Source organism: Triturus cristatus, chromosome 2_1, assembly GCF_964204655.1.
Source record: "Triturus cristatus chromosome 2_1, aTriCri1.1, whole genome shotgun sequence".
In the NCBI taxonomy this organism is placed as follows: domain Eukaryota; kingdom Metazoa; phylum Chordata; class Amphibia; order Caudata; family Salamandridae; genus Triturus; species Triturus cristatus.
The window spans coordinates 490,371,961-490,384,192 of NC_140581.1; the positions used below are offsets into that span (position 1 = coordinate 490,371,961).

The 12,232-nt window shown below is 41.5% G+C and overlaps 1 protein-coding gene across 1 annotated transcript in view; it reads right to left on the reverse strand.

The window, feature by feature from the left end:
• TMEM174 (transmembrane protein 174) overlaps positions 1 to 11,842 on the reverse strand; it is a 33,347-nt gene extending 21,505 nt beyond the window's left edge. The window contains exon 1 of the mRNA XM_085640745.1: positions 11,193 to 11,842. Coding sequence (XP_085496871.1) covers positions 11,193 to 11,827 — 635 coding nt within the window. The 5' untranslated portion in view covers positions 11,828 to 11,842. The remainder of the gene's footprint in view (positions 1 to 11,192) is intronic.
• Positions 11,843 to 12,232: the final 390 nt, after the last annotated feature.

Below are 12,232 nucleotides of genomic sequence, written 5' to 3' on the forward strand. Positions count from 1 at the left end.
GGGTGGTGGTTATATTGCTGCCAATATGTTACACGTTATGGCTACTCCCACCTCAGTATATAAACATGACGGGTGGGTCTGTTACGATCAGTTCGTCCTTTTAGACCTTTATGTTACTAAGTTTGGGTATAATTTGAATTCAACCACACGTGTTGTTAGTCTCGTAAATTGATTTGCTTCCATATTTTTGAGATCGTTTACTAATCATACAGATCTGGATATAACAACCGCGGAGCCCGTAACCCTCAGTGTTTGTGTTCTACCGACTGTTCCTATTCAGACGGTTGGTTTAATATACCCCATGTCTTTTCAGAACTTTACGCACTGATGTCGTGCCTGTACGTTTATGCTTTCATTGGTCATTATCATTTGACGCGCTAGTGGACACTCTAGTAATTTATATTGAGGTAAGGAGGATTCATTTATCTGTTTTCCTCTTGTTTCATGGTTACGCTCCTTCCGTCATTTGTGGTCCATTCACGTTTGGCGCTCACATTGCTTGTGATGCCCTACTTTCTATTGCACCAATTTGTGGTTCCCTTTTTGGTGGGTCTTTGAGGACTGTTTTGGACTTATATATCAAATTGATTAGGCTGCTCACAATTAGCCTCTTGCGTCTTTGGCTTAATCTGGTTCATTTATGGTCACTTTTTTCTCACCATCTTTGTTCATCTTTATTCTCCTGTTATTCTCTTTTACGTACTCACCCTTTTTCTTTCTTTTTTTCTTTCTGTCACGTTTGTTTATATTTTTTTCTTAATATCTTGTATGCATTCTGTGTTTTGTCTTTAATAATATGAATTGTTTACTAGCATTGTGGTTTGTTATGGCTTTATTGGCCATGTTATACAATTCTTGTGCCGTTGCCACTGCGAACGCTCATGCACCACATTGAGAAATGAAAAAAGAAATGTTTTTTATTTGACTCTTTTCATTTAATTTCGGAATTTGTTGTTTGTTTGTGTCTCTGTTACAAGTTCTGAGCCAGCCATGGTCTTTTAGGAATGTCATTTTACATTTTACTTATAATTGTTAGTTATGTATACATGTTGTAATTTGTGATTTATATATGTATTTTATATATGTATTTTACATGTGTATTTATGTGGGTGTCTCTATAATCATTACAGCCCTGACGAAGTTCCCAAGGCACAGGGGAACGAAACGCGTTGGCTGTGTGCCTGTCTTTTAACAAGACTACGAATAAAGAAGATATTTTTGCTACTACAGGTGTTGGTCTTTGTATGACTCGTGATAGAGTGCACCTTCCTTCTTTTGTGGACTGTTTGACTTACAAGTATCTTTATATAGCGGATACTGGAAGTTGTGGCACTCATATACCCATACGGATGATACATGGAAAACAAGTGCTAGACCTTAGTCAGCTGTTGGTTCTTTTGTTATTGTTACTAATCCTTGGATTATAGACTGTCTTGCACTGTTTCCTTTTGTTATTATAAAGTACTAAGATGTCAAGATTTGACGATGGAAGAGAGGAAATGGCTCAGAATTTGTTTGGCACAAACACCTTGACTGATCCCACTGCACATGAGACAACTGGGAGAGTGAGTTTAAAAACACTATTCCTTAGATTAGAACGCCTGAAAAAAACAGGAGTTATCCCGTTGGTGGGACGGAATAACATTACAGCAGTATCTGATGAATAAAAAAATACCCAGAGGTTTAAGAATCTTAATTTTCCCGACATTTGAGGACTTGAGTGATAGTCTCTTGAATGAGTGAGAGAGCAATCTGGGCAATGCATCACAAGTGATGATGCAAATACTGATCCGTCATGCTAAAGAAAAGGGTGAAAAGTTACAGGGAAAAATAGAGGCCCTGGAAAAGATAATTAATGATATGGAACAAAAAGATCTGATTGAAAAGAACTTTGCCATTCTGAAAAAAGTAATGGAAGAACATCAAATTTATCTAAAAGATAAGAAACTAAAGAAAATCAAAAGAGACGATAGGGATTACCGCGACGGACGTGTGTACACGTTCGCAAAGAAATTTGATACCGTCCAGGGAGGTGAAGAGAGAAAGAGAACCAGGGACGACAGGGAAGGGAGTGACGATGTTCAATCTAATAGTGGTGTGTCATCCTCATCAGTGAGCAGTACAGCCTCTACTACATCACAGGAGATCCCTTTAGGAGAAGGGGCTTCTTCTTTTCAGAAGGAGCTCGCAAAACTCCGAATAAGCAGCCGGCTACAGCAGAAAAAAGACCAGTCAAAACAAGGAGGGGAGGCAGGAGGTCTAAAAGTAGGTACAGGTACAGGTCGTACTTTAACAAGGAAACTGAATGTAACATCGAAACAGTAACCATGGATATGAATTTGGAAATCAACGTCACAAATGTTATTGGTGTAGACAATGGATGTGATTTGAAGGTTATTAATTTGACCAATAAAACACTTGATGATGATGAACTTGCTGTCTTGAGTAAAGGCTTGAGTTTTTGTCCAACCCAGGGGGGGGATCTTTCCGATGTACACATTGATCTGTACAAATTCATTAGACTTTTAAAACTCAGGGACCACTTTTCGCAACAAACACCTAAACCTAGTACTCCCCCCACAACATCTGAAGGCACCACACACACGGTGGCTGACATTCGCAATATCCAACTACTACTCAGTTTGGATGATGATGGGAATTGTCACATGTCGACCTTACTCAACCAATTTGACATAGTACAAAATAGTGATATAGATAGCGGGCTAAAGCCTAAATCTAGGTTTACTCCTACTTTCAATTATCATTCCAACCTTGATGTTTTCCATGACAGAGTATGTAAGGATCTGTACAAACTGGAAAGTAAGAAAAGATCAGCGTCACATATCAATCACAACATTACCGCCAACGAACGTAAGGCCCTGAACAGACTTAAATCTGACAACACCATAGTCATTAAGGAGGCCGATAAGGGCGGTAATGTTGTGATTATGAATCGTAGTGATTACATGGCTGAAATCGCACGGCAGCTTAGTGACACTGACTGCTACCGGCAAGTTCCAACTAATCCCATCAAGAATATCACCATGTTGATCAATACTAGATTATGTGAGTGGAGGGACATTGGGCTAATATCTGAGGATGAATTTAGATATTTGAGAATTGAGAAACCCAAGTACCCCTGTATCTATGTATTACCCAAAATTCACAAGGGTGGTACTTTCCCCCCAGGTCGCCCTATTATATCTGGGATTGACTCTCCCACTGAAAAACTTTCCGAATTTGTGGACCGGAAACTACAGAAATATGTCCTAGATCTTCCTTCATACATTAGGGATAGCAAGGACATCCTGGGTAAATTTAACAACTTTCAGTGGTCAGCTGAATTATGCTTTGTTACCATGGATGTGGTAAGCCTATATACGTGTATCTATAAGAACTTTGGGATGCTGGCTGTTCGATCATTTCTAGACAGGGAATCTGCTGATCATCATGATTCGAATGAAATGATACTTGAGATGATAGACATCATCCTGAGTAATAACTTCTTCATGCATGACAGAACGTGGTTCCACCAAATACTCGGGACTGCCATGGGTTCGAAATTTGCTCCCTCGTATGCCTGCCTCTTTATGGGGTGGTTCGAGAGGGAGCATGCCTGGCATAGATGTGCCTTCCCCTGGACGGAATACATCGTGTTCTGGGGGAGGTATATCGACGACATCATCATGCTATGGACTGGACCCATGGAATCACTGCATGATTATCAAACTACTTGAATGATAATCCCTACAATGTGAAGCTTACAATGACATACAGTAAGGAAAGGATTAACTTTCTTGACATTGAATTTTATGTCAAAGAGGGAATGATACAGAGCTCCCTATACAGAAAGGAAACAGCTTGCAACGCTGTATTGCATGCTGACAGCGCCCATGCCGCCTCTGTCATTAATAACATCCCCTTCGGTGAAATGACGAGGATAAGGAGGAACTGTAGTGAGGAAGACACATATCAGAAAAACGTTTTGAGGTCCAAACAACGATTTCTGAAACGTGGATACGACAGGAAGCTCCTTGACAAGGCCATTAATAGAGCACAAAGACTCAAGAGGGATGATACTTTGCGAAACAAACCTACTACATTGACCCAAAAGAAAAAAGAGGGAATAATCAGGTTTACCACTCGGTATAATAGTGACAGTGGCCAAGTGTATAAGATCCTAAAGAATAATTGGAGTCTGCTTAAGGATATTCCGGGTCTAGATGGACATTTGCCCAAAGGACCGGCCATTGCCTATCGCAGAGGAAGATCCCTACGGGATATCCTCTGCTCGAGTCATGTGACTAGCACTCTGACGACTTGGTTGCCACCCAAACCAAAAGGGTTCTTTACATGTGGGTCATGCAATATGTGCCCTTTTGGAAAAAATAAAATCACCAGTTTTGCTTATAACACACCTAAAGTACACACAATTACCCATTTTATTAACTGTAATACTACACATGTGGTTTATGTCTTGGGGTGCAAATGTGATGTCATCTATGTAGGGAGTACGGTGCGTCCTTTGAAAATTCGTATCCAGGAACATCGCAGAGCCATACTCAATGGAGATACTCGTTATCCGTTTAGTGAACACTATATGAAAGTTCATCCCGATAACATGTCATTTTGGTTTCATGGCATTGACCATGTACCGATCAACATTAGGGGTGGTGACCGAGAACTTCGAGTAAGGCAGATGGAGGCAAGATGGATTTGCCGTCTGAGAGCCACACTTATGGGCCATAACACAGATAGAGAGTTTCATTACTTCTTGGGATAATGCACAGTGAAACAACATGCTGTTCGAGGATTACACCGATGTTATACTGATGTTATACTAATGTTGAAAAATGTTCACTTGTAGTACTATGTCAAGTGTTTGTTTATTTCTGTCTTGACAAACGTCAGGTTAACTTATATTTGCAATATCGAGTAATGATTTATTCTTCTTATTAATGTACATTGGCTCTATATGCTTTGCTGTGCTATTGACATTCTTTTCCGTTTTTCTTATACTTCTTCCTGGTTGATCATTACAGTTTGGGGAGTACCATTTGTTACTGTCAGGATAGATCATGACTCTACCCTTTTTCCTGTCGGTTCCCTTTAATCTCTTAATCTCTTTTTAAACCTTTTCGGGCAGGAATACCCATGATTGTGGGTACCTGCGGGACGAGTTGGCCGGTGTGTTTGTCATTGGGCAAGACAACTGCCGGTGCAGGTCTGCCCTTTCTTATCACAGTTGATCTGGGGCGATATCGTTGATTATATATTCTTGGTTTTGGTGGGGCTAAATAAATACCCTTAAGGTGTTAACATGTATGGGATGCAAACAAGGTGATATGTAGTAAGTTAGGGACTGATCTTGTCTCTGATGAATTTTTTCTTTCCGGGTATCCCCGTGCAATAACATTATGAACAATCACAAATTATTATTTTAATTGGATTTGCTCTTAAATTCGAGTTACACGAAATACAGCCTTAGATTGGTCCGAATTCCTTTTGTTATCGGTACTTTTAACAGTAAATAATGCCATTTCAATATGGCCGCCACCTTGGTGTGAATACTGTTAGCAATACTCTCCGTCCCCTTTTTCATCAAAAACGCATGTGACTTTAAATGTGCTCACATGACGAAAGAACGCGCCACTTTTACATTTATGGAGTACTGTCTTCCCTTTTACGAGAACCTAACAGCTATGGTACTTTATCACGTGTTGACTGCTGAACATAATGCTGTTAAGTGGTCTCGCGGCCTTTTGTTTTTGTTATTGGTGCCTTCGGTGATGGACAATGTCACTCCAATATGGATGCTATTGCGGTGGGATTCCTGTGGGTGGTGCTCGTCGTCTATTTCCATGGCCAAGCACACGTGACTGAAAACGCGGTCACATGATAGACGGACCGTGTCCTTTTAACGTCAATGGAGGACGCTTTTCAACCCTTACGAGCACCAAACAGCCATCGAACTGTGTAGCAGACGGACTGCCGAACTTAGGTGAGGGTTATATGAGGCAGTCCATTGGCCTTACATTATATACAAATGGGCGCTATTTTATTCTTGACTTGGGTAATTCGGGCATTCTTGAACTTAGCGCTTCTTCTTATGTTCTTTTGATTCTAGCAGATACACCTTGAGGAATTTCTCGTAACCTGCTCCCTGCTGTATTTAAACAATAAACTACGGGAGCTCCTTTGGATATACTTCAAGGTGAGAATTGGGTGGTGGTTATATTGCTGCCAATATGTTACACGTTATGGCTACTCCCACCTCAGTATATAAACATGACGGGTGGGTCTGTTACGATCAGTTCGTCCTTTTAGACCTTTATGTTACTAAGTTTGGGTATAATTTGAATTCAACCACACGTGTTGTTAGTCTCGTAAATTGATTTGCTTCCATATTTTTGAGATCGTTTACTAATCATACAGATCTGGATATACCAACCGCGGAGCCCGTAACCCTCAGTGTTTGTGTTCTACCGACTGTTCCTATTCAGACGGTTGGTTTAATATACCCCATGTCTTTTCAGAACTTTACGCACTGATGTCGTGCCTGTACGTTTATGCTTTCATTGGTCATTATCATTTGACGCGCTAGTGGACACTCTAGTAATTTATATTGAGGTAAGGAGGATTCATTTATCTGTTTTCCTCTTGTTTCATGGTTACGCTCCTTCCGTCATTTGTGGTCCATTCACGTTTGGTGCTCACATTGCTTGTGATGCCCTACTTTCTATTGCACCAATTTGTAGTTCCCTTTTTGGTGGGTCTTTGAGGACTGTTTTGGACTTATATATCAAATTGATTAGGCTGCTCACAATTAGCCTCTTGCGTCTTTGGCTTAATCTGGTTCATTTATGGTCACTTTTTTCTCACCATCTTTGTTCATCTTTATTCTCCTGTTATTCTCTTTTACATACTCACCCTTTTTCTTTCTTTTTTTCTTTCTGTCACGTTTGTTTATATATTTTTTTCTTAATATCTTGTATGCATTCTGTGTTTTGTCTTTAATAATATGAATTGTTTACTAGCATTGTGGTTTGTTATGGCTTTATTGGCCATGTTATACAATTCTTGTGCCGTTGCCACTGCGAACGCTCATGCACCACATTGAGAAATGAAAAAAGAAATGTTTTTTATTTGACTCTTTTCATTTAATTTCGGAATTTGTTGTTTGTTTGTGTCTCTGTTACAAGTTCTGAGCCAGCCATGGTCTTTTAGGAATGTCATTTTACATTTTACTTATAATTGTTAGTTATGTATACATGTTGTAATTTGTGATTTATATATGTATTTTATATATGTATTTTACATGTGTATTTATGTGGGTGTCTCTATAATCATTACAGCCCTGACGAAGTTCCCAAGGCACAGGGGAACGAAACGCGTTGGCTGTGTGCCTGTCTTTTAACAAGACTACGAATAAAGAAGATATTTTTGCTACTACAGGTGTTGGTCTTTGTATGACTCGTGATAGAGTGCACCTTCCTTCTTTTGTGGACTGTTTGACTTACAAGTATCTTTATACAGCGGATACTGGAAGTTGTGGCACTCATATACCCATACGGATGATACATGGAAAACAAGTGCTAGACCTTAGTCAGCTGTTGGTTCTTTTGTTATTGCTAATGCAAGGATTCACGCAATAGCGTGACCTTGCTGATTGGGCGATAAAATTATCGGCGCTTTTCGTCCGAAAACGGACGCAAAAGCGGCGATAATTTTTTATCGCCTCCTTTATGATATGCCCCATTGTACTTGGCTCCATTTTCATAGTACTACACAATCATGGAGAGGGATCCCAAAACAAATACTGGCAGGAGGTTCGGGAATAACAGTAATACTAAAGAACCCTAGCGAAAGGGGAAATATACCACCTGCCCTAGGTTAAATACGAGCGAAAAACGCCTCTCAATAGCTCCAGAAAGTTAATTTCAAAAAAGGAGATTGAGGTTTCCAACAAAGGAATGGTAAACTCTCATAATGTATGTCGTTTGAAACATGTATTCTGTATAATTTTATAATACTAATAAATGTATTTAAATTAAAATACATAACAAGATGCATTGCTGTCTATCTGTCTGTATTTTCACATTTTGGTAACCCTCCACCATTACCGCGGTCCCTGCACTTACAAAAAGAGTACATTTGTATAGGATATTTTTAGACCAAGACCATTCTTGTCAAACATTTTCAAATTAACTCCTCATTGCACTGAGAGAAAGAGCCTAGCACGCAAACTCCACGCTCCTCAGTAGGGTTGCAGGAGCAGAGGTCCCCTCAAAAGGCTGGCTTGGCATGCACATGTGCACAGATTGACAGCACATTGAATGAGAGACTCATACTATATATATCTCAGTGCCCCTGCACGTAAAGTAAGGTAAACACGACTGAATGATTTATTTTACTTTTTCTAGAAAAACTCACATATCCCTAATAGAGATTCACCCACCCCATGGGCAGATACCTCAACTCACTCTTCTATCACTGGAAGCTCCTTACTTTCCAGCCTTTGCCAAAAACATATGCTAGTAAATTTCCTTCAGTGAGAAGAAGGCTTTTTTACAGATTCTAGCCCCATGAATAATGACGTAGTTAATAGAACCAAAGCAAGTAGAGGGCCCAGGCCTCCAGGAAAAAGCCTTCCTCTAGGAAAGAGTGGTTTTCAAAGCTTGCACAACGTTGCAGAGCCTTCCACATACCTACGAATTCAGACTCCACAAATAGGGGATTTAGTTTATTTTCAGAACTTTATATTCCACAAACGAGCCAAAAGTGGTGTGCTTCCCAAAAGTTGACAAATGAACCATGTAAACACATAAGAAAAAAAGAGTTATATACCTGTAGAAATAAAAGTCGAATCACTCAGCACAGAATATATGAATTTCAAAACGAATTCATAGACAAAATTCAGGCACCGTGATAATATGTATAAGAAGGCTGTGTGGAAGACTATCTGACATAGTTATTCACCTCACCCGGATGGACTCTAACTCCCCATCTAACAATCAAGCTGCATCTATCTCTTAACTGACAGCGACCTGGAGTTACCATACAGAATCACTCAGCGCTTTACAGAACTCCCTAATGCTTAAATACATTGGTTCAAAACGTGTGAAAGGGCGAGACTTTTCATTGACGGTTCACAAACAAACACCGGCTAATTCTCCCCAGCCCACTGCACCAGCAAAGTCCAAGCACACTCGGGCAGAGACAGGAGTCAGAGGAGAGATTCATACCCTGCAGCCCTTTTAAAACTGTGATCTTCAGCTGCCCACCTGCCAACAAGGGCTGGCACCACGACCCAGTGTTTCTTGGCACCCTTGGTAGTCATTCCAAGAGACAGACAACACAATAGAACATCTCGACCAGGTAAGAGTAAACACACATCTCAACCGCAGCAATGTTTACAGAAACAGCTTAACTGCAGCAATGTGTAAAGAAACAGCTCAAGCACAGCAATGTGTAAAGAAACAGCATGACTGCAGCAATATATAAAGAAACAGCTCAACTTCAGTAATGTGTACAGAAACAGCTCAACTGCAGCAACCTGTAAAAAACAGCTCAACTGCAGCAATGTTGAACGAAACAGCTCAACTTTAGCAGTGTGTAAAGAAACAGGTCAATTGCAGAATTGTGTAAAGAAACAGCTTGACTGCAGCAATGTTTGCAGAAATACTACACCTACAGCATTGTGTGAAGGAAAAGGTCAACTGCAGCACTGCGTAAAGAAACAGCTTAACTGCAGCAATGTGTAAAGAAACGGTGCAAGCACAGCAATGTGTAAAGAAACAGCCTGACTGCAGCAATATATAAAGAAACAGCTCAACTGCAGAAATGTGTAAAGAAACGGTTCAACTGCAGCATATTGTAAAGAAACAGCTCAACTGCAGAAATGTGTAAAGAAACGGTTCAACTGCAGCATATTGTAAAGAAACAGCTCAAGCACAGCACTGTGTAAAGAAACAGCCTGGCTGCAGCGATATATAAAGAAACAGCTCAACTTCAGTAATGTGTACAGAAACAGCTCAACTGCAGCAACCTGTAAAAAACCGCTCAACTGCAGCAATGTTGAACGAAACAGCTCACCTTAAGAAGTGTGTAAAGAAACAGGTCAATTGCATGCGTAAAGAAACAGCTTGACTACAGCAATGTTTGCAGAAATACTACACCTACAGCATTATGTGAAGGAAAAGGTCAACTGCAGCACTGCGTAAAGAAACAGCTCAACTGCAGCAATGTTTAAAGAAACAACTCAACTGTAGCAACGTGTATAGGAGTAGGTCAATTGCAGTAATATATAAAGAAACAGCTCAACTGCAGCTATGTGTTAAGAAACAGGTCAACTGCAGCAATGTTTCCAGAAACAGCAGAACTACAGCAATGTGTAAAGAAACAGCCAGACTGTATCAATGTGTAAATAGCAGCTCAACTGCAGCTATGTTTCCAGAAACAGCAGAACTACAGCAATGTTTCCAGAAACAGCAGAACTACAGCAATGTGTAAAGAAACAGCCAGACTGTATCAATGTGTAAATACGCAGCTCAACTGCAGCTATGTGTTAAGAAACAGCAGAACTACAGCAATGCGTAAAGAAACAGCCAGACTGTATCAATGTGTAAATAGCAGCTCAACTGCAGCTATGTGTTAAGAAACAGCAGAACTACAGCAATGCGTAAAGAAACAGCCAGACTGTATCAATGTGTAAATACGCAGCTCAACTGCAGCTATGTGTGCCACCAAGCAATCCTGCAGCTCATCCCCTTCTTGCGGTACAGAGGCTAAAAGTCCCTCTTAGCAAAGTGTAAAGGACCATTTGAGATAGTGCTCAGCTACAAAGCACTGGTCCAGCAATGAGTTGAATGCTTTACTTTTCGTGAATTATCGAAGAGAATAGGAGGCCTAATCTTCAAATCACTGTAATGCTGCTTAACCAGCCCCCGCGGTCATAATTGTATCTCAGAATCAACTGTATCCAGGGATCTCAATCTCAAACAAACCCTCCCTGCCAAAGAAACCTACGGCTCTAATGGAGCTACAATGCTCGTCTTCTCCACTCCTGCCTGGCCTGTTATTCCAACAAAGGCCATCAACACTCAGAAGGCCGACTGCCTTAGGCAGCATATGAAGAATATATCTCATGGCCTACAGAGCCGGACTGGGACTTCACCGAGCCCATAGCATACCTCTCTTGTGCCCCGCCGGGGACCGGCCATGCAGTACCGGCCTCTTCTTCTATAAAGGCTGCATTATCCAAAGGAAAGATGCTGTAGTACTGGGGAGGACCTGTGGCGGTGGCCGAAGGAACCCTCGTGGAAGCCACGCTTCTGGGAGAGGTGCGCGCGGGCTGCATGCAGGAGGGGGTCACAGTGAGGCCATCTTGAGCTGCGTAAGGGGGAGGGATGTATTGCACCACCGTGGCACCGTGAAAAGTAATTGGCTGGTTTATTCCAGTAAACACAAAAGATTGCCCGCTGGGTGCCTGTTCGCCCTCTGATGCCCTGTCCTCGTTCTGCTTGCAGGATTTGCACGTCAGCATCTTGAATTTGCACACAGCAATCAAAGCAAACGTCACTCCGACGGACAGCAGAATGGGCCCGAGCAGCTGGGTCCACTCGAAGTGTGCGATGCCTTCGTACTTGATCCAGCCCATCACCGTGAAGGTGATGCCAACCAGTCCCAGAAAGACCCCCGAGAACAGTAGCGTCGCGCCGGCCTTGTCGCCGTCTGACACCTGGATGTCCGCTCTTCCGGGTGGGTAGGGAGCGACGGAAAATAGATTCACAGACAAGTTGTCCACCGTGTTGTTAGCCTGCGCCATTACCGCCCCACACACGTTTACTGCTTCCTGCTGGAAACATTAAGAAGAGTTTTACAGAAGAATTTAAGCTGAAAAGTTGAGATGAGTTACTGTATACGTGGACTTTGTGCTCCTATGCTCGATGGACTACATCGTGAGAAGAGACACACTTTGCTGAGCCGACTAAAGGTTTGCTCAGTGAACCGAAGAGGTTTGTCTAGGAATGGTAGTTGCAAAAGCTTGAGTTGTTTTTCCACATGCTCCACTGATTCGGATGACCTGCCCTCCACATCTTTTTACTCACTTGGCTTTATTCACCGCTTGATAATGCTATTTTGCTATGACCTGTTCATCTGGTGGCATACTTGCCTGAATGGCGAACTGGAATGTAGAAGAGCTAAGGATATAAACAGTTGAACTGCACAT